We start from the raw sequence: 23636 nt of genomic DNA on the forward strand, positions 1-23636 counted from the left end.
CATCAAGGAATCCACAGCCGGCCAATTTCACCATTTAGACGTCATAGACTCTGGGAACGGGTAACTAGACAGAAACCGCTGAGTCATAGAAAACCGTTTATCCGGATTCTTCCATGCTTCTGTTAACTGCTTATTCAGAGAATCTGAATAAGGAAAACACACCGGTGTTCTCCGTCTTTTAGCAAATAACACTTCATCATTTGAAAGAGGTTCTTCAACCTCTGTAAAATTTAGAACCTGATGTACTGCCCTGATGAGATTATCAATGGCCAGACTATCAGTAACCTCATTATCTGACTTCTGGCCCAATTCACCTTCCTCATGTTCCTCTTCAGCTATCAGGTCTGGCATTGAATCGTCAGAATGCAACATCGCTGAAACTGGTAAGTTATAAAACAAATGCTAACTATCTTTCGGAACTGAGCTAGACTTGGACTTTTGTAACCCTTGCAAAGTCCTAGACATCTCCTGAGCCCCTTCTGGTATTACCCTAGCCTCAGATCTAGCCGTCTCACGCTCCTTTCGCGCAGCGGCCAATTCCGATTGTAACCCAGACATTACCCAAGGAGGATCAGGGTATGGGTTCGTATTTGCAAGACATACTGTGCATGCAGCAGTTCAGTCAGGCAACACACTCTCACAGACCTTGCAGCTAAGCTGCTTTTTGATTTTGCATTTGCCTTACTCATTATGTACACAGACAAGTAGACAAAAAACAGACAAGTCCCACGACTTAGTAAAAATGTAACTAAAGTGTGTATAACACAGAAGTGCAGTGTACGTGGGACACACTGCAATCAGTGAAACCTGTGCTGTACCGAATTCCTACTAACACCCCAACTCCTCCAGTGGGCGAGTGTCGTAGGACAGCAGCAAACTTCCTGCAAGAAGAACCAGGAAGTAAGGTTAAAATGGCGTCCTGCCATGTGCATGCCTATACTCAAGTATAATAAAGCATGCAAGATGAGACTTATTACCATATTAGCCAAAATATATTGCGCTCAGCCTCCCCCCTCTCCTCCTTCTGAAGACAGAGTCGCGGCAGCCGCCGTACTCGTACTCCTCTCCTGAGCACGACAAGCCAATTGCTGCAGCAGCAGCACAAACAATCCCGGACCAAAGCTTCTTAATAATCTGGGAAGGGATTGAGTGTAAAAAAGAAAAAATCTGTGAAAAATAGAAAAACTGTGGAGAACTCTCCACGTGAGGTACCTTTGGGAGTATGGAGGGGGAGGAGGGTTACTAATTTAAATGTGCCTGTTCCTGCTAACTCTCAGTTCATATCTCAAGAGTACTCCAGTGACCCCAAGTGGTTGAAAAATAAATTACCCATAGTGCCTACGGCAGCCCCACTACAGCACTAGTGCCACCCACCCTGTCTCTCCCCTCTGACACCTCAGCACCGCTTGGGGATACTAGCCACAGATAGTGCCTCCGGCAGTCCCCACCACAGCAATAGTGCCATCCAACATGTCTCCACTCTGACATCTCAGCACTGCTTGGGGATTCTTGGAACTGCTGGTAACAGTCCATCTGCAGATGGAAGCAAGCTGGGCAGTAAGGAGGCAGAAGCTGCTTCTGGTACCTTGGACCCCGGTCATGTAGGGCTGGGAGAGTCAGTAAGATTAATAGTCCCCATCTTACTGGCAGCCGGTGAAGGGAGTAGAGAATGGGTGTGATGTGGCAGGAACGGGCTGGTTAGGTAACAGCCTGGCTGCTGCATTCTGTACAAGCTACAAGCGGTGCAATTCTATTGCTGGGAGATCCAGGTAGAGGACATTGAAGTAGTCTATGTGTGATTATACAAGTGTATGTATGACTGTAGGTAGATCTTCTGAGGGAAATAAGTGGTGGAGTCTGGCTATGTTCCTCAGATGAGGATCTGATTGTGGCAGATACCTGATGTCTAAGTGTCACTCCACCACCCAGGACACCAAGATTCCGCACATGATCAGCATTTTGTAACTCTGAACCCCCAAGCGTAAGTCTGGTTGCTTTGCAAAGCTGAGCTGTAGCCCTGTCCTTTGGTGGTGAGCTTCTATCATAAAGACCTGTTTCACCAGGACTGAGTCACAGCCAACTGGCATCACCAACACCTGGAGCTCAGCTAGACAACCATTTAGGATTGGTACTGGGTACCTGGAGCAAAAGACAGGTCATCTGCATAGCAGTGGTAGATGAGGGCATGACATCTGATTATTTCACCCAGTGGTAGCATGTATATTGCAAAAAGCATAGGAGATAGGATAAGAACCTTGAAGAAAAACGCATGGCAATGATGAGTATACTCCAGAAGATTAAAATGGTTCCTCACCTAAGTGATGTCTGTTGTGTGAAACAAGAGCTGATTTATTTCTCAGAGTATGGAAATGGCTTCTCACCTGTGTGACTTCTCTGATGTATAATAAGACTTGATTTCTGGGTAAAACATTTCCCACACACAGAGCAATAAAATGGCTTCTCACCTGTGTGACTTCTCTGATGTGTAACAAGACTTGATTTCTGGGTAAAACATTTCCCACACTCAGAGCAATAAAATGGCTTCTCACCTGTGTGACTTCTCTGATGTGTAACAAGATGTGATTTGTGTGCAAAACATTTCCCACACTCAGAACATAGATATGGATTCTCACCTCTGTGACTTCTCTGATGTATAACAAGATCTGATTTGTGTGCAAAACATTCCCCACACTCAGAACATAGAAATGGATTCTTATCTGTGTGACTTCTCTGATGTGTAACAAGATCTGATTTGCGTCCAAAACATTTCCCACACTCAGAGCAAGAAAATCGCTTCTCACCTGTGTGACTTCTCTGATGTGTAACAAGATTTGATTTCTGTGCAAAACATTTTCCACACTCAGAACATGGAAAAGGCTTCTCACCTGTGTGGCTTCTCTGATGTGTAACAAGATGTGATTTCTGTGCAAAACATTGCCCACACTCAGAACACGGAAATGGTCTCTCACCTGTGTGACTACTCTGATGTTTAACAAGATTTGATTTCCGTGTAAAACATTTCTCGCACTCAGAGCAAGAAAATGGCCTCTCACCTGTGTGACTACTCTGATGTTTAACAAGATTTGATTTCCGTGCAAAACATTTCCCACACTCAGAACATGGAAATGGTTTCTCACCTGTGTGATATCTCTGATGTGTAACAAAATGTGATTTGTATGTAAAACATTTCCCACACTCAGAACATGGAAATGGCCTCTCGCCTGCTTTAACTGGCTGATGGGTTATAAGCTTTGTGTTCTGTGTAAAATAGTTGGCATCTATAGAACAGGGAAACACTGTATCTACTGTCAGAGCTGTAACAGATGCACCAATATCAGAGTGATCAGGAGAACATTTCCCAGGATCAGAGGGACCAGCTGATAGAGCTGGATGTATAATTGGGGTAATGGGGTTATCTCCTGGAGAATCCTGTCTACTGTCATTATCTTTTATGTCACAATCCGGGGATAACATTAGATGTCCTTCTGTGATATTCCTGCTTGTGTGTCCATCTGCTGGAAATAAATTACATTATGGAAATGTGACATTTTCTGTAACAATATTAATCTTGTAAACAATAGGAGAAGACGACTCTCTGGGACACTTAATTGTAAATGTGTGTGTATAATAAAACATAACTTTTAATGAAGGCTTTATAATATTGTGTCTCAGACTATCATTGTGTCCACCCTCCTGAGAACACTCACAATAACAAATGTAATATTATAATAAGACTTAGATATATCGCTCTCTTGTACTGGTAACTAACCATGAAGTATAAATGGAGATGTAGTCACTCGCCAAGTCCTATGTCAGCACCAATGTAAAACAATGGATGGGGAACATATCGTATGAATTGGATATTCTAGATGAACAATAACATCAGTCATATGAGCTGATGGATCAGAGAAATGTCTCCTAACGTTACTCCTGGAAGCATTGGTAAGGTAGCATTCCTTTATGTGTGCTCATACGCTGGTAAGCCTGTACATGTGTTACTCGCCCTTATATAAGGTATATTCCTACAGCAGAGTAGGTGTGGAACAAGGTACTTTACATGCAATACACCACATAATACCCTGTAATCATCATCTGCTAGGTTATAATTCATTTTTACAAACCCCCCCCCATCATCAGTGTCTTACCTCTATACTCTCAATAGTAATAAGGATGATGTGTGTACGGTAAGTATGATATAGAGAATTACATATCAGAATCTATACAGCTGCAGCCATACTTCTGCTTCTCATACGTGTGCTACTGGCAGCAGTGAACATCTGAGTGAGAGTGCAGGGAAGACAGCAGAGTCTGATGAGAAAGAGATTGGATCTGCCTTTGCAGGGATGTACCACACCTGTCACCCCTGTTATTATATAAAATAATAAATAAAAGGGGCGTGATCTATCCAGACGTGCTTTCTGGAGCTCTCCTCACTAAGTGGCTTCTTATCTACCCTACCTGATAGCTCTCAGCCGCCACTGGGACCAAGACCCAATCTATTAAGTCCCCCACTCCTTCTGTCCAAAATCCGTTTGCGCCGCTCACTCCGGGCACCGTTCACTGCCGCAGCCTAGTGACGCCGCTGAAGCCACGGGCTGTATTCTGGGGCTAAGTGCACTCAGTCTTTCCTGCACGCTCCGGACTCCTGACTTGGAGGCGCTTTTGTCTCAGACGGGTGCACAGCTCCCACTACTGCTGGGGACAGAACGGGCTGCCCACAGTCACTGGAGCCCGGGGGTGGTATTGGGAAGTGAGATGGCTGCCATTTTGGATCCTGGTGCCTGGCCATCGCATGCTTTGCCTTCTGCCTTCAATAAGGTGTAAAATTGATATAAGCCGCTAAATAAGTGTACTGACGGCTGGACCGGGGTCACTACACTAAATTGAAGCATTTGCCTGGAGGTGAAACTACCTTCTATTTATATGGTACCACTATCATCTACTTCCTCTCAGTCTACATGCAGAGCCCAGTATCAAGTATCATCTGAGTACAGCTCATTACACTCTGATTACAACCTCACAGTATATTATTTTGTGGATTTATCCACTGAATATATTTTGCCATTTGTGTCTCTCTGTGCGGAGTACTTCACGTCTGTGGTCACGCTGACCTCTAGTGGAATTTTTTGGTCATTACTGTGTTATTTGAGTTGCATTACATCATGTTTACTTGAAATTTGGGCTCGGATACCCTCATCAGCCCGACTAAGAATTTAATTTTGAACTAAGTAATCTTGATGTAACCTCCTGACAGCGTACTACTGCTCATTTATTTATAGATTGTTTGTATTTTCCTATCTCTGAGAGGTCAGTCTCTTTGTAGCCGGCTTACCATGCCTCCAAAAAAGGTTAAAAAGGTACCAAATCGGCCCCACCTGTCCATCTCTTTGGTACCTCGAATTCAGGTGGTCCTTCTGAGACTGCTACATCATCATCTGCTTCTTCTTGTCAGATGCACAGCCCAGCTGTAATGGCTGAAGACGTCTTAATACACTCTAGATGGTCCTGCTACTCTACGCTCCCTTCAGGAAGACATGGAGGTATATTTACTAAAATTCGTATTTTTCTGAATGAGGTTAAAGATCTAACACGAATGACATCGAAAGTGTAAAACTGCAACTTTTTGAATTTATTACGGCAAATTTACTAAGCTGTCGTATTATGCATTTTCGTTTTTTCCGATGTCGATGTCATTCGGGTTTTTTTTCAGCGTTTTACGGGAGTGATTAGCAAAACACTGCCGACTTTAACACAATGAATCACGGCCGGATCTGTGAGTCCGTGCTGGGGTTCATTGTGCATCTTTTTTTATAAAATTAAATAGTGTAAAATAAAAATAAAAATTGCGTGGGGTCCCCCCTCCTAATCATAACCAGCCTCGGGCTCTTTGAGCCGGTCCTGGTTGCAGAAATATTTCGGGGGAAATGACAGGGGTTCCCCCATATTTAAGCAACCAGCACCGGGCTCTGCGCCTGGTCCTGGTTCCAAAAATACGGGGGACAAAAAGCGTAGGGGTCCCCCGTATTTTTGAAACCAGCACCGGGCTCCACTAGCTGGACAGATAATGCCACAGCCGGGGGTCACTTTTATACAGTGCCCTGCGGCCGTGGCATTAAATATCCAACTAGTCACCCCTGGCCGGGGTACCCTGGGGGAGTGGGGACTCCTTCAATCAAGGGGTCCCCCCCCAGCCACCCAAGGGCCAGGGGTGAAGCCCGAGGCTGTCCCCCCCCATCCAAGGGCTGCAGATGGGGGCTGATAGCCTTTGGTAAAAGTGAATGTACCAGCATGCGGCGGCATGTGGTTCTCCAAGTACCAGCTTGCAGGGGAGGCTTGCTGGGCCTTGTAGTACTGCTACTAAAAACAATATAATTCACTTTACCAAAGGCTATCAGCCCCCCACCCGCAGCCCTTGGATGGGGGACAGCCTCGGGCTTCACCCCTGGCCCTTGGGTGGCTTGGGGGGGGGACCCCTTGATTGAAGGGGTCCCCACTCCCCCAGGGTATCCCGGCCAGGGGTGACTAGTTGGATATTTAATGCCACGGCCGCAGGGCACTGTATAAAAGTGACCCCCGGCTGTGGCATTATCTGTCCAGCTAGTGGAGCCCGGTGCTGGTTTCAAAAATACGGGGGACCCCTACGCTTTTTGTCCCCTGTATTTTTGGAACCAGTACCAGGCGCAGAGCCTGGTGCTGGTTGCTTAAATATGGGGGAACCCCTGTCATTTTCCCCCCCATATTTCTGCAACCAGGACCGTCTCAAAGAGCCCGAGGCTGGTTATGCTTAGGAGGGAGGACCCCATGCAATTTTTTTAAAAAAATTAACACTTTCCCACCCCTTCCCACTGATATACATGCACGGATCTCATGGATCCGTGCATGCCTATCCAATCACGGTAAAAAAAAGCAGGTCTGTTTTTTTTTAGCACTTTATTACAAATTATATTTTTTCACGGCAGTGTTTGATTTTTTTTTGCTTTGCACTTTTTAGTAAATGACCGAGTTCTTTCAATTTGCTGGCGTATTTGACCGATGGTGTATTGATTCGTATTTTTTGGCAAGGACTTCCAAAATATTACGAATGCCCTCATCACTGCCGAGATTTTTGCTTAGTAAATTCCCGGGATGACACTTTGAAGAAAAAATGGCATCTCGGTCAAAATCGGGAGCTTAGTAAATATACCCCATGGTCTCTATTTGTGATAAAGTCATTGATTTAGAAGACAGGTCTCGGAGAAATAATATCAGAATAATGGGCATTCCGGATTCTGTTACAAATGCTGAGCTTTATGATTATGCCACGGTTCTCTTTTCAGAAACTTTCGCCGAAGGCTTCTGCCGCAGACCTTCTTATTGATAGGATCCATAGACTCCCAAAGTCCAAACAGGCCCCTATCCAAGCACTGAGGGACACTCTGCTAAGGGTCCACTTTTTCACATTAAAGAATGCATTCTACGGGTTGCTTTGTCTTCCTCGTCCATAACTTAGTGCCTGGATAATCTGCAGATATTTCTGGATATTTCTACTGTGACGCTGGACAAAGGCGTCTATTCCACCCAAGGAAATGTGCAATACAAATTAAGCTTTCCTACTAAGATTATTGTGATGCGAAACAGCGCCTTCACAGTGATACCTTCACCCGAGGATGGCCCTGCTATTCTGAAAAAGTGGGAAAATCCTGTTGACAGTCCCTCATGACACTTTACCTAAACCAATCCCGGAGGAGTTGTCTTCCATCTCGAAGTGATATGATAAAGGAGTAAGACTGTTAGAGACACTCAGAGTTTGTTTCCTACTGTAACATGTGACAACTGGGACTAAGTTACTGGGCATGGATCTATTTTTGGCCCAGATTTATTTGCTCTTGTTATGGGTATAAAACGTATATTTTTATCTTTATTTCCTGTGCTATATAATTGCTATATAGTATATGGTCTGATATTCTTTCCACTGTTACATTTCATAATACCTTTTTAGAATGTTTGGGTGTTCAGGCAAAGCATGGCTGATTTGTCTAACATCCTGTTGCCCTTATAATGGTGTTGGTAGAACCTACATTGGATAACAGGCCATGTTCTTGGCCTTTACCTCCTTTGGTTACATTGAGATTTGATATTTCTTTGTACAATTGTTACTATGATGACTAGATTTTGCACTCTCGTATGGCTACTTGGGGTAGTCGGTGGGTTTCCCTTTTAGGCCCGACCGCCACCTTTTTCTACCTTTCTGTCACGGTTCCCTAGTGATGGAATCTCTAGCTTCTTTATGCACACTATTTCTGTTTGTCTCCCATTTTTGTTCCCTATTTTATTTTTTCTGTTATTTGATCATTTGAAGTATGCACACGCCCTACAGACTCTATTGGACTTTACACAGATGACCCGAGATGTTTCATACCATGATCTGATCTCTATCATGGTGAAGTTTTTAAGTCTTAATGTAAAAGGTTTTAATTCTCCCCGTAAGAGACGCCTTGCATTAAAATATTTCACTGACCAGAAGGCGGCGGTGGTAGCCATTCAGGAATCACATGTTCCATTGCACTCTCTCCCTCAGTTTACCCATAACTACCCAACATGCTATATCTCCTGTGGTGCTGGTAACACACATGACATAATGTGAGGGGGAGAGCAGGAGTATAATAGGGGCTGATGGCTCCTGATGTATGAGATACACCAGAGAGTGTGGGGAGGAGACTGGTCAGATCTCTGGGCTGGTAACACACAGTGACATGATGTGAGGGGGAGAGCAGGAGTATAATAGGGGCTGATGGCTCCTGATATATGAGATACACCAGAGAGTGTGGGGAGGAGACTGGTCAGATCTCTGGGCTGGTAACACACAGTGACATGATGCGAGGGGAGAGCAGGAGTATAATAGGGGCTGATGGCTCCTGATGTATGAGATACACCAGAGAGTGTGGGGAGGAGACTGGTCAGATCTCTGGGCTGGTAACACACAGTGACATGATGTGAGGGGAGAGCAGGAGTATAATAGGGGCTGATGGCTCCTGATGTATGAGATACACCAGAGAGTGTGGGGAGGAGACTGGTCAGATCTCTGGGCTGGTAACACACAGTGACATGATGTGAGGGTAGAGCAGGAGTATAATAGGGGCTGATGGCTCCTGATGTATGAGATACACCAGAGAGTGTGGGGAGGAGACTGGTCAGATCTCTGGGCTGGTAACACACAGTGACATGATGTGAGGGGGAGAGCAGGAGTATAATAGGGGCTGATGGCTCCTGATATATGAGATACACCAGAGAGAGTGGGGAGGAGACTGGTCAGAACTCTGGGCTGGTAACACAGTGACATGATGTGAGGGGGAGAGCAGGAGTATAATAGGGGCTGATGGCTCCTGATGTATGAGATACACCAGAGAGTGTGGGGAGGAGACTGGTCAGATCTCTGGGCTGGTAACACACAGTGACATGATGTGAGGGGGAGAGCAGGAGTATAATAGGGGCTGATGGCTCCTGATGTATGAGATACACCAGAGAGTGCGGGGAGGAGACTGGTCAGATCTCTGGGCTGGTAACACACAGTGACATGATGTGAGGAGAGCAGGAGTATAATAGGGGCTGATGGCTCCTGATGTACGAGATATACCAGAGAGTGTGGGGAGAAGACTGGTCAGATCTCTGGGCTGGTAACACACAGTGACATGATGTGAGGAGGAGAGCAGAAGTATAATAGGGGCTGATGGCTCCCGATATATGAGATACACCAGAGAGTGTGGGGAGGAGACTGGTCAGATCTCTGGGCTGGTAACACACAGTGACATGATGTGAGTGGGAGAGCAGGAGTATAATAAGGGCTTATGGCTCCTGATGTATGAGATACACCAGAGATTGTGGGGAGGAGACTGGTCACATCTCTGGGCTGGTAACACACAGTGACATGATGTGAGGGGGAGAGCAGGAGTATAATAGGGGCTGATGGCTCCCGACTCCCTCACTGGGAAAATATATATTCCTCATTAGTTTGTACCGACAGAGGAGGGTGTAGGAGAAGGGATTGCTGCAGTGTCTGAGCAAGGAGAATATGTGACTCTTTTCTGTAATTAGTGTTTATTACTCACCTGTGCTGATATCTGTAGGGATCTCCTCCTCCTTACACTGCTGATCACCCCTCACATACGTCTCTTCTTCTCCCTCTATATCTTCTGCCTTTATATCAGTCACATACATCTCTTCTTCTCCCTCTATATCTTCTGCCTTTATATCAGTCACATACGTCTCTTCTTCTCCCTCTATATCTTCTGCCTTTATATCGGTCACATACGTCTCTTCTTCTCCCTCTGTATATTCTGCCTTTATATCAGTCACATACGTCTCTTCTTCTCCCTCTGTATCTTCTACCTTTATATCAGTCACATACGTCTCTTCTTCTCCCTCTATATCTTCTGCCTTCATATCAGTCACATACGTCTCTTCTATCTTAATGTCAGTGAGACATTCATCCTAAATAGCCCATAAAACAATATACATTAATAATAGTATATTAATAGTATAACAGTGTATAAGACACACACAGCTCCTCTACACATTATATAGCGACAGTCACTTTGTTATATTGGTGAGACCCTAAATCCCACCTACCTGATCCTCTTGTGGGGTCCTGTGATTCTCCTCTGTACAATCCAGGGTATACAGTGGATGGGAACATCTCTCTGGGATATCTCTGTTACTGGGCCCATCTGTAGGAGACACACAGTGACTGAGTACAGTGTATATATGTGATTATCAAATGATGTGTGTATATAGGGGTCCCCCATACCTGCTCTCCCCTGTACAATACATGACAGTCTCCTCTTACCCAGCGATAAGAGGGGTCGGTGATTCTCCATCATCACATCCTTGTACAGACCCCTGTGTTCCTCTATATACTCCCCCTCCTGCATGGAGACATAGACAGTGACATCATGACACTTTATAGGAACCTGGCACACACACAGTGATACAGTCATCACCCAGACACATCCCCTGGTGTTGCTGTATAATGTCTCATTCCCAGCAGTCACCTCTCCAGTCATCACCCAGTCACATCCCCTTGTGTTACTGTATAATGCCCCATTCCCAACAGTCACCTCTCCAGTCATCACCCAGACACATCCCCTGGTGTTACTGTATAATGCCCCATTCCCAGCAGTCACCTCTCCAGTCACCACCCAGACACATCCCCTGGTGTTACTGTATAATGCCCCATTCCCAGCAGTCACCTCTCCAGTCACCACCCAGACACATCCCCTGGTGTTACTGTATAATGCCCCATTCCCAGCAGTCACCTCTCCAGTCAGCAACTGAATGATCTTGTTGGTGAGTTCCTGGATCTTCTGGTCACTGTGTCTCTCATGTACCAGTGAGTGAGGTGGAGGCACCGTGATGGGGCTCTGGGACCTGCTCAGTCCTTCTGCCACATGAGGATGGCTGCTGGGTGTCTCACACTCACCAGATGTCTTCTTCACACCTCTGTGAAATGGGGGAGACATAAATATCACTGTAAATACGCCCAGATCCCCTCACCTCCACAGTCATGTCCCTGTATTATTACTACAGATAATAGGCTTTTGGTACTTACCAGCTAAATCCTTTTCTTTGAATCCACAGGGGGCACTAGAGTACTCTTGGGATATGGACGGTGCGATAGCAGGGATAGGCACATTTAAAAATGTAAATGTGTAACTCTCCTTCCCTCTCCATACTCCCAAAATGCCTTAGTGTTTTTTTTGTTGAGCTAAATAGGAGCGACAGAGAGGAAAACAATGGAGAATTACATATAACATTATAACATAACGGACAACTAAAAAATTGACATGACAATAGATAACAATCACCTTAACATTTGAACAAGTCGGTGAAAATGTGTTACCATAAGAACTACTGAACTTACCACCAGCCAGGAGAAACTGCTCTGGGTAGGTGTCCAGTGCCCCCTGTGCGTGCAACGAAAAGGATCTATCTGGTAAGTACCAAAATCCTATTTTCTTTTTCATCCACTAGGGGTCACTGGAGTACTCTGGGGACGTACCAAAGCTTCCGTCTTGGGCAGGAGAGCTGTTTGGCACCTGTAACACTAGATGGCCAAAGCTAGAAGCTAATGCCGCATAATTATCAAACTTGTAAAAGCGCATAAACGTGTGCACTGATGGCCATGTAACTGCACGGCAAGGTTGCGTCGTAGAAGCTCCACGACCTGCTGCCCGTGACGTTCCCACAGAACGCGTGGAATGTGCTGAAACAGATGCAGTCGGTGTTAGACTAGCATGAAAGTGCACCTGATGAATGGTCAGGTTAATCTATCTGGCCAAGGTCTGCTTGGAAGCTGGCCAACCTATCTTGACTGCATCATAGAGAACAAACAAAGTATCCGTTATACGTACTGTTGATGTTCGGGCTACATAATCGTGGAGTGCGTGTACCACATCCAAAGTAGCTGGAGTACCTGACTCTTCTAAAAAACAGGAACTACGATTGGTTGATTGATGTGAAAGAAGATACTACCTGTGGTAGAAAAGCGGGATTTGTCCAAAGTTCCGCTCTGTCAGTATGAAATACCAGATACGGTGTTGCACCCATTTGTGCTACACGCCTTGCCGAAGCTAAGGCTAGGAGAAACACAGTTTTCCAAGTTATAAACTTAACATCCACGTGATGCAAGGGTTCAAAACTTGACTGAAAAAACATGCAAAACCAGATTCAAGTCCCATGGAGCTGTATGTGGAATGAATGGAGGTTGAACTCTAAGGACACCTTGCAGGAAATTGTGAACTGTTGGCAAAAGAGCCAAACGCCTTTGAAAGAAAACTGACAAGGCAGAGACCTGCACCGTTCGTGTCGCTAAACGCAGTCCTCCATCTAACCACGTCTGTAAAAGAGCAAAAGATTCGGAAACATCCTAGCTTCACACCAACCTATATAAACTAGCCAAATCCTGTGATAATGAGCTGCTGAAACTGGCTTCCTAGCACGTAATATGGTTGGTATAACCAACTGTGGAATGCTCTCTCGTCTTGAGAGTGGTCTCAACAGCCACCCCGTAAAACGCAGCCACGCTAAATTGGGGTAAAGGAATGACCCCTGCTGTAGTAGGTCTGTACATAGCAGAATCAGCCAGGGATCATCTGCCAGTAGACCATGAAGTTCCGCGAACCACACTCTCCGAGGCCAACGAGGCGCCACTAGTATGATGGTGGTGGACTCTCGTTTGATTCGCTTTAGCAACTGAGGAAGCAGCGGAAGTGAAAGTAGATACACGAGGCTGTACGGCCACGCTATGGTGAGAGCATCCACTGCCACTGTCTTTGGATCTCTTGTTCTGTGTAAACATGGAAAAAAGAAAAAAGAAGACTCTTTTTGGGAAGCACTCTTATACAGATAGTGTTGTATGACTGAATGTCACATTCAGTCATACAACACTATCTGTATAAGAGTGCTTCCCAAAAAGAGTCTTCTTTTTTCTTTTTTCCATGTTTACATTGAATAACTGACTCACGGGAGCACCACTGATGGGCAGTTTTTTGATACACAAAAATAAGGAGTGCATTACCTTATGTATCTGCTTCCCAAAATGAGGATTTGAACCTTGAATTTAATTATCAGTTAATTACAGATAGTTCATCATTATACATATACACCTACTACACCGATGCGGTTTCCAATTTCTTGTTTTCCAGATCTCTTGTTGTGGACACATAACTGTTTGATGATTATGCCGAGAAGCCATTAGATCCACCTTTGGGTAACTCTACCGCTGGACCAACATCTGGAACACTTCTGGGTGTAAGGCCCATTCTTCTGGAGGAAAATCCTGACTACTGAGATAATCTTCTTTCCAGTTGTGCAGTCCTGGTATGAAGACCACCAACAATATCACGTGGTGATGTTCGGCCCAATTGAGGATTCGAGCAACTTCTTGCATGGCCATGTGACTTCGAGTCCCTCCTTGTTTCTTGATGTATGTGACTTCCGTTGCGTTGTCCGACTGAACCTGAACAATCTGAGACAGGAGCAAGTGAACTGCCTGACGCAGAGCGTTGTAAATTGCCCTGAGTTCCAGGACATTGACAGTAATCTTTCTCGGTCTGAACATAGACCCTGAAACTGACAATGTTGGACCACTGCTTCCCAACCTTTGAGACTTGCGTCCGTCATCAAAATTATCCAATTCCAGACTCCGAACCTTTTTCCCGCAGTGAGATTGTGTATGTGAAGCCACAAGAGTAGTGATACTCTGGCCCTGGAGACAAGCGAACCATCTGATGAATTTGTAGATGAGAGCCGGATCACTATGCGAGAAGATCCAGCTGAAAGGGACCAGAGTGAAATCTTCAGAACTGGAGTGTTTTGAAAGATGCCCCCATCTGTCTTACCAGTCGAATGCACAAATGCACCGAGACTGTCCGTGGTTTGAGCACTGGCAGTACTAGATGACGAATAGCATGTACTTTATGTTATGGCAGGTAAATGCGTTGTTCCACCGTAATCAGAATCATTCCTAAAATTTAATTCTTTGACACGGGACATGACTTGATTTTTTTTTTTAAAGTTGACAATCCAACCGTACTGAACTGGTACACTGTACAACAGTAAGGCATGTTTATGAAGTATTTGTTGAGACGAAGCCTTGATGAGAAGGTCATCTAAGTACGGAACGATTATCACTCCCAGGGATCTGAGATGAACTATCATCACAGACATCACCTTTGTGAATACCCGAGGCGCTTGTTGTACTGCAAACTTAAGTACGCCTGATGCGGTGGCCAAATAGGAATGTGTAAGTACGCATCCTTGAGATCCTGCAAAATCATGAATTGCTGTGGTTCTAAACCTGCAATCACTGACCGTAGGGATTCCATATTGAATGTGTAGTAAGTGACGTACCTATTGAACCCCTTTAGGTTCCATATCTGTGTGACTGAGCCATCCGGCTTTGGTACTTCAAAAAAATTGGAATAAAACCCTTGACCTTGTTGGTGCACTGGAACCTGAACCAAAACTGCTGAATAGTGGCCTGCAGACCTGCTCACTTGTCTGCTGACACAGGCAGACCTGTCTTGAAAAACTGCATCGGTAGTAGACAATCAAACTCAATTTTTAAACCTTTGAAAACAAAATTGTAGATCCACCAGTCTGTGATGTCTGGAACCACGCAAAGTGAAACTTCTGAAGGCGTGCTCCCACAAATGAAGAGCTGAGATGGTCTGGAAGTCCGTCATGCCACTGGCTTGTCAGCAGCCTTTGTGTCCTGATGACGGTTGTGGTTTGTTGAAAACCACGTCCCTCTGCATGGTTGTTCTTCTAGCCCAACCTCGAAAGGACTGAGGTCTAAAAGATTTGAACACTGGTCTGAACTGGTGCAGGCAATGGCAGGAAAACAGATTCCCCTCCCCCGTTGACTGAGAATTCCATTTGTCTAATTCAGGACCAAATATCATCAGTAAAAGGCAACACCCCTATTCCTCATTTTGACTCTGCCTCGGCCTGTCAAGAACGAAACCAGAGCGTCTGTCGGGCTGCAAGCAGAGAACAAACTTGTCTGACATTCAACGAAGCCGTACCTAAATACTCAACCAATTCACAAATGTGATCGGTAAGAAACATAAGCTGGTCTGAGGGAAAACCCTGTTGTAGGCCTAACCTGAGCTGTTTCACCCTTGCAACTACAGCCTTGATAACCCAAACTCCAACTCAAACAGGTGTAAGCATCACCCGTGTTGCTGTATACATGGACTTTAGTAATCGTGTTGTCCCAGAAAAGTGTTTAACTGGATTTAGCCATGGTTCTATTAACGTCTTATTAAGAGATATGAATAAGAAAAACACACAGTCGCCCATAGTCTGCTAGTTATAAAACCTCATATGTTTCAGTGCAACCTAGCAGCTGGCGTACCGCTCTAATGAGATCATCATAGCTCGGGCTATTAGTGACCTCACTATCTGACTCCTGACCCAATGCTGAGATATCAGATGTGGCATTGAATCGTCAGAATGTAATTATGAGACAAACGATGACCATTCTTAGAAATTGAACTATACATGGACTTTGTAACCCAGCAAAGTTCTAGAAACATCCTGAGCCCACATTGGCTGCTCACACGGTATTAACCATGTATCAGACTTAGCCACCTCACGGTCTTTTTGGGCAGCGGACAACTCTGACTACTAATCAGGCATTCTCACAGTTATCACAGACAAGCTGCTGTTTCTCATATTGTCATGCAGACAGACAATAATACAGTGAGACAACATCCACACAACTCAGTGAAAATAACTGTAGTGTCTATAATACCACGTGCACCGCACTGTGTTATAGAGGAAATCTATGATGGTCACTGTGCCACCTACTAAACACCCCTGCCCCCTCCAGTGGCCGTGTGTTGTAGGACTGACATATTGCTGAAGGAAGAAGCAGGAAGTAGGTGTGTAACCTTTGTGTGAAAACAGTGTCCCAGCATGCGCTTTTTTTAAAAAAAACATTATGGGGTATATTCAATTGATGTCGAAATACTGAATTTGTCCAAAAACAGGGCTTTTTCGACCAAAAAAACATGTCGAATTGGATTCGACAATTCAATACGGTACTTTTCGACAAAAAAAACTGTTGTTTCAGTTTCAACTTTTTGCTATTCGCCAATTTCATGTCTGTAATGTTAAAAATGCAGCTTTTCGACAAAAGTATATTCAATTGAAGAATGTAGATTCGACAACAGTGCTTTTCGACAGTCATTTCGTCAATTTCATTGCGCCTCCTTTTTCTGCCGTGAGCTGATAAGAAATCTTAAATACTTTTATTTTTTGGTGATTTTTGATTTCTAATAACATATCTATTTATATATGAAGTGATTATCTACTTGGTTTTTCTATTTATGACCCACATGTATTATATAATCGATTTTTTAAAAGAATATTTTTTCCTGTACTCGACTGACGGAAATGTACCCAAGATTCCACAGTTACCCAGGATACACTTCTCCAAAGCCACTCCTCTCTCCTCACTCCCGTTTTTGAGACTTCAGGGAGACAAGCAGCCATTACAGTCAGCTCTCTTGTGGAATCATTTTTTAGGACAATCCTTGCGTTTTCCAACATATATATAATTTTTTTTATATCTTATATATGTTTCCAAATGGCGGGAAGTCGAATCCAGGCTGCCCACTATTCGACGATTGGTCTGTTTTTCGACAGAGGCCGTGTCGAATCCGTTTTTAATTGAATATGTCAAATTCAGTGTGACGGTAGAGGGTTTTGGCTGTCGAATAGTGACGAATCCAAAAACTGTCGAAACCATGCCGTAATTCGACTTCAATTGAATATACCCCATAGACATCTGACTATACTCTAGATGTAAAACCTCAAAAGCACTCCTAACCTAGGCTTAATAGCCTGTTATGTCCCTTATAGCCCTGGCCACCAGCCCTTATATTTAGGGGAACCGCTGAACTAGGGACCGCCATGACCTCCCCCAATGCTTAAAGCAGTGAGCTGCGCCTAGCTTCTTCCACCCACATCCCCCCGCATTGTATACCAAGCGCCGGCTCTGAGTGATGGTGCCCTGCAGCAGCAGCAGCTACCCACCGTGGTCTGTGCACTGGTGGAAGCTGGACAGCGGGGTAGATGTGTGATGTGACGGGCATCCAGTGGCGGCAGTGTGATCTGTCCGCTGTTGACAGTCGCGCTGCCGGGAGCCGCTTCTCTGGAGCCACGAGGTGTAGCCTGACTATAGCTATAGCTATTAGTGATGTCACTGTGACACTCCCAGATCCCCTCACTTCCCCAGTCATGTCCCTGTATTATAACTATAGATATGTGATGTCACTATAACACTCCCAGACCCCCTCACCCACCCAGTCATGTCCCTGTATTATTATTATAATTATTATTAAAGGTATGTGATGTCACTATGATGCTCCCAGATCCCCTCATCTCCCCAGTCATGTCCCTGTATTAGAACTATAGATATAAGTGGTGTCACTGTAACGCTCCCAGATCCCCTCACCTCTCCAGTAACGTCCCTGTATTGTAAGTAGACATATAAGTGATGTCACTGTGATGCTCCCAGATCCCCTCACCTCCCCAGTCATGTCCCTGTATTATTACTAGAGATATGTAATGTCACTGTGACACTCCCAGTTCCTCTCACCTCCCAAGTCATGTCCCTGTATAAATAGTATAGATATAAGTGACATCACTGTGATGCTCTCATATCCTCTCACCTCCCCAGTCATGTCCCTGTATTATTAATATAGATATAATTGATGTCACTGTGAAGCTCCCAGATCCCCATCACCTCCCTAGTCATGTCCCTGTATTATTACTACAGATATAAGTGATGTCACTGTGACACTCCCAGACCCCTTCATCTCCAGTTATGTCCCTGTATTATTACTATAGATGTAATTGATGTTACAGTGACATTCTCAGATCCTCGCACCTCCCCGGTCATGTCCCTGTATTATTATTATTATAGATATGTAATATCACTGTGACATTCCCAGATCCCCTCACCTCCCCAGTCATGTCCCTGTATTATTACTATAGATGTAAGTGATGTCACGGTGACATTCCCACATCCCCTCACCTCCCCACTCATGTTCCTGTATTATTACTAGAGATATAAGTGATGCTTCCAGATCACCTCATCTCCCTATTCATGTCCCTGTATTATCACTATAGATATAAGTGATGTCACTGTGAAGCTCCCAGACCCCCTCGCCTCCCCAGTCATGTCCCTGTATTACTACTGTAGTTATACGTGATGTAAATGTGACGCTCCCAGATCCCCCTCACCCCCCCAGTCATGTCCCTGTATTATTACTACAGATATAAGGGATGTCACTGTGACATTCCCAGATGCCCTCACCTCCCCAGTCATGTCCCTGTATTATTACTATAGAAATAAGTGATGTCACTGTGATGCTCCCAGATCCTCTCATCTCCCCAGTCATGTCCCTGTATTATTACTGTAGATGTAAGTGATGTCACTGTGACTCTCCCAGATCCTCTCACCTCCCCAGTTATGTCCCTGTATTATTACTACAGATATAAGTGATGTCACTGTGACATTCCCAGATGCCCTCACCTACCCAGCCATGTCCCTGTATTATTACTATAGATATAAGTGATGCTACTAGATGCCCTCATCTCCCCAGTTATGTCCCTGTATTATTACTATAGATATGTAATGTCACTGTATCACTACCAGATCCCCACAGCTCCCCAGCTATGACCCTATATTTTTACTATAGCTATAAGTGATGTCACTGTGATGTTCCCAGACCCCATAAACTCCCCAGTCAAATCCATGTATTATTACTAGAGAGATAAATGATATCACTGTGACTCTCCCAGACCTCCTCACCTCCCCAGTCATGTCCTTGTATTATTACTAGAGATTATAAGTGATGTCACAGTGATGCTCCCAGATCCCCTCACCTCCCCAGTCATGTCCCTGTATTATTACTATAGATATAAATGATGTCACTGTGACGCTCCCAGATCCCCTCACCTCCCAGTCATGTTCCTGTATTATTACTTTAGAAATGTGATGTCACTGTGACTCTCCCAGATCCCCTCACCTCCCCAGTCATGTCCCTGTATTACTATAGATATAAGTGATGTCACTGTGACTCTCCCAGATCCTCTCACCTCCCCAGTTATGTCCCTGCATTATAACTATAGATGTAAGTGATGTCACTGTGACATCACCACCACTCAAAAATGTATAATAATAATAATAATAATACCAGGACACCACAAGCTGCTGTCCCTGTATAATAATAACCATACACAAAAACCTGCTCCCCCTGTATTATACTCATAATAGGACACGCCGTTTTGCTCTCCCTTTATGGTAATAATAAAATGACACCACAGGCTGCTCCCTCTGCAAAAAAATTATAATAATAGGACACAACAGGCTGTTCTCAGTGTATTATAATAATAATAATAATAATAATAGGACACCACAGCCTGCTCCCTTCGGTATAATAATAATAATAATAGGACATCACAGGCAGCTCCACCTGTATACTAATAATAACAGGACACCACGGGCCGCTCTCTTCTGTATAATAATACTACTACTACTAATAATAATAATAATAATAATAACAACAACAGGACACCACAGCCTGCTTCCCCTGTATAATAATAATGTCAGGACACCACAGGTTGCTGCCCCTGTATTATAATAATAATAATAATAATAACAACAACAACAACTGCACACCATAGGCTACTCCCCCTGTATAATAACAGGACACCACAGGTTGCTCCTACTGTATAATTATAATAATAATAATAACAGGACACCACAGGCTGCTCCCCCTGTATAATAATAAAAGGACACCACTGGCAGCACCCCCTGTATATTAATAATAACTGTACACCACAGCTGCTTCCTCTGTATAACAGGACTACATAGGCTGCTCCTCCTGTATAATAATAATAACAGGACACCACAGGCTGATCCTCCTGTATAATAATAATAATAATAACAACAACAACAGGACACCACAGGCTGCTCCCCCTGTAGAGTAGGATGCCACAGGCTGCTCCTCCTGTCTATTATGACAACACAGGATGCTACCCCTGTATACTATGACAAGACAAGATATTACCCCTGTATATTATGACAACACAGGCCACTCCCCCTGTATACTATGACAACACAGGATGCTACCCCTGTATACTATGACAACACAGGCCGCTCCCCGTATACAGAGCAATGCCACAGGACACAACACCTGTAATGTTCCGAGTATAGAATTACGGTATTGGCAGGGGGCTTGCGCCACCTGTATTACGGTAACGGCGGGGTCTGCGCCACCTGCATTACAGTAACGTCGGGGTCTGCGCAACCTGTATTACGGTAACGGCGGGGTCTGCGCCACCTGCATTACGGTATCGGCGGGGTCTGCGCCACCTGTATTATGGTAACGGCGGGGTCTGCGACACCTGTGTTACGGTAACGGCAGGGTCTGCGCCACCTGTATTACGGTAACGGCGGGGTCTGCGACACCTGTATTACGGTAACGGCGGGGTCTGCGACACCTGTATTACGGTAACGGCGGGGTCTGCGACACCTGTATTACGGTAACGGCAGGGACTGCGCCACCTGTATTACGGTAACGGCGGGGTCTGCGACACCTGTATTACGGTAACGGCGGGGTCTGCGACACCTGTATTACGGTAACGGCGGGGTCTGCACCCCCTGTATTACGGTAACGACGGGGTCTGCACCCCCTGTATTACGGTAACGGCGGGGTCTGCGCCCCCTGTATTACGGTAACGACGGGGTCTGCGCCACCTGTATTACAGTAATAGGACACTAGAGTGTCAGCCACCTGTACAGGGATAATGCAGCACCAGAGGCTGCTCCAGCTGCACTATAACAAGGCACCAGAGGCTGCTCCCCCTGTAGTACAGAACCTGACACCAGAGCTGCTCAGCCTATAGAATAATAATAATAATAATAATATCATTACCTGCTGCCAGACACAGCAATGGCTGCTCTCTGCTCCTGCTGCCTTGTGGGAATGATAGAAGGAAGGCGGAGCTCAGACCAGGGGAAAATGTCCGCCGCTCCTGACGTCACTGCACGGCCAGGGAACCTATTGCTGCTGCCGGACTGGTCTATTAGAAAATGGCCGCCGGCCTCCTGCACTGAGGACATGTATGGTAATATGCATTACAAAGGGCGGTGCTGGGGGCGGGGTGTAGGAGGGGAGGGTCCAGTACCCAGGAAACCGCCTTTGCCAATCATGCCCTACTTCCTGCCTGTGCGTTCCACCTTACTTCCGGACTGTGCGTTCCACATGCAGGAAGTGAGTTTTCTTCGACTGCTGCAGCATCACAGTGTCCGTGGAGATCAGGTAATGGCGTCTTACTATACAAGGGGAGCAGCCTGTGGTGACCTGTTATTATTATACAGGGGGAGCAGCCTGTGGTGTCCTGTTATTATTATACCGGAGGAGCAGCCTGTGGTGTCCTGTTATTATACAGGAGGAGCAGCCTGTGGTTTCCTGTTATTATTATACAGGGGGAGCAGCATGTGGTGTCCTGATATTATTATACAGGAGGAGCAGCCTGTGGTGTCCTATTATTAGAACTATATACAAGTGGAGCAGCCTGTGGTGTCCTGATATTATTATACAGGGACAGCAGCCTGTGGTGTACTGTTATTATTATTATACAGGGGGAGCAGGCAGTAGTTTCCTGTTGTTATTATTATACAGGGTGAGCAGCCTGTGGTGTCCTGATATTATTATACCGGAGGAGCAGCCTGTGGTGTCCTGTTATTATACAGGAGGAGCAGCCTGTGGTTTCCTGTTATTATTATACAGGGGGAGCAGCATGTGGTGTCCTGATATTATTATACAGGAGGAGCAGCCTGTGGTGTCCTATTATTAGAACTATATACAAGTGGAGCAGCCTGTGGTGTCCTGATATTATTATACAGGGACAGCAGCCTGTGGTGTACTGTTATTATTATTATACAGGGGGAGCAGGCAGTAGTTTCCTGTTGTTATTATTATACAGGGTGAGCAGCCTGTGGTGTACTGTTTTTATACAGGGGTAGCAGCCTGTGTTGTCTTGTTGTTGTTGTTATTATTTTTATTCAGTTGGAGCAGCTTGTGGTGTCCTGGTATTATTATTATGATTATTATTATTATTATTATAATACAGGTGGAGCAGCCTGTGGTGTCCTGTTGTTATTAATATTATTATTACACAGGGGAGCCACATGTGATATCCTGTTGTTATTAATATTATACAGGTTGAGCAGCCTGTGATGTCCTGTTATTATTATACAGGGGGAGCAGCCTGTATTGTCCTGTTAATTTTATTCAGGGGGAGCAGCCTGTGGTGTCCTTTTTATTATTATTATTATTAGTTTTATTATTATACAGGGGGAGCAGCCTGTGGTGTCTTGTTGTTATTTTTATTATTTTACAGGTGGAGAAACCTGTGGTGTCCTGTTGTTGTTATTTTTTTACAGGAAGTGCAGCCTGCGGTGTCTTGTTGTTATTATACAAGGGAAGCAGCCTGTGGTGTCCTTTTGTTGTTATTATTATACAGGGGGAGAAACCTGTGGTGTCCTGTTGTTATTATTATTTTACAGGGGGAGCAGCCTGTGGTGTCTTGTTGTTGTTGTTATTATTATTATACAGGGGGAGAAACCTGTGGTGTCCTGTTGCTGTTATTATTATTTTACATGGGGAGCATCCTGTGGTGTCTTGTTGTTATTATTATACAGGAGGAGCAGCTTGTGGATTCCTATTGTTGTTATTATTTTACAGGGGAAGCAGTCTGTGGTGTCCTGTTGTTGTTGTTATAATAATAATAATACAGGGGGAGCGGACTGTGGTGTCCTGTTCTTACTATTATACAGAGGACCTGAGCGTCTTACGCGTCTGTCCTCCTGTCATACTATAATAGAAATGTATTAATAGTTTATTATACTTGATGCAACTTTAGGAGCTGTTTAATGTAATGCCGCGTGATTATAGCACGGCTCTGAGAGAGTAACCAGTGATCGCGCTGAGCCGAAAAAAAAGTGGGTCCCAGGGACCCCTCACCTTTAAAAATTGGGGTCCTAACTGTCCTTTTGTGGGTCCCATCGGAATGAA

At 44.9% G+C, this 23636-nt stretch overlaps 1 protein-coding gene across 1 annotated transcript in view; it reads right to left on the reverse strand.

Moving 5' to 3' along the window:
* Positions 1-1333: 1333 nt before the first annotated feature.
* The window catches only part of LOC134984579 (zinc finger protein 585A-like), a 117329-nt gene continuing 95026 nt past the window's right edge, over positions 1334-23636 (reverse strand). Inside the window, exon 4 of the mRNA XM_063950133.1 lies at positions 1334-3221. Within this exon, the coding sequence (XP_063806203.1) occupies positions 2350-3221 (872 nt within the window). The 3' untranslated portion in view covers positions 1334-2349. The remainder of the gene's footprint in view (positions 3222-23636) is intronic.

The sequence above is a fragment of the Pseudophryne corroboree genome, assembly GCF_028390025.1.
Source record: "Pseudophryne corroboree isolate aPseCor3 chromosome 3 unlocalized genomic scaffold, aPseCor3.hap2 SUPER_3_unloc_66, whole genome shotgun sequence".
In the NCBI taxonomy this organism is placed as follows: domain Eukaryota; kingdom Metazoa; phylum Chordata; class Amphibia; order Anura; family Myobatrachidae; genus Pseudophryne; species Pseudophryne corroboree.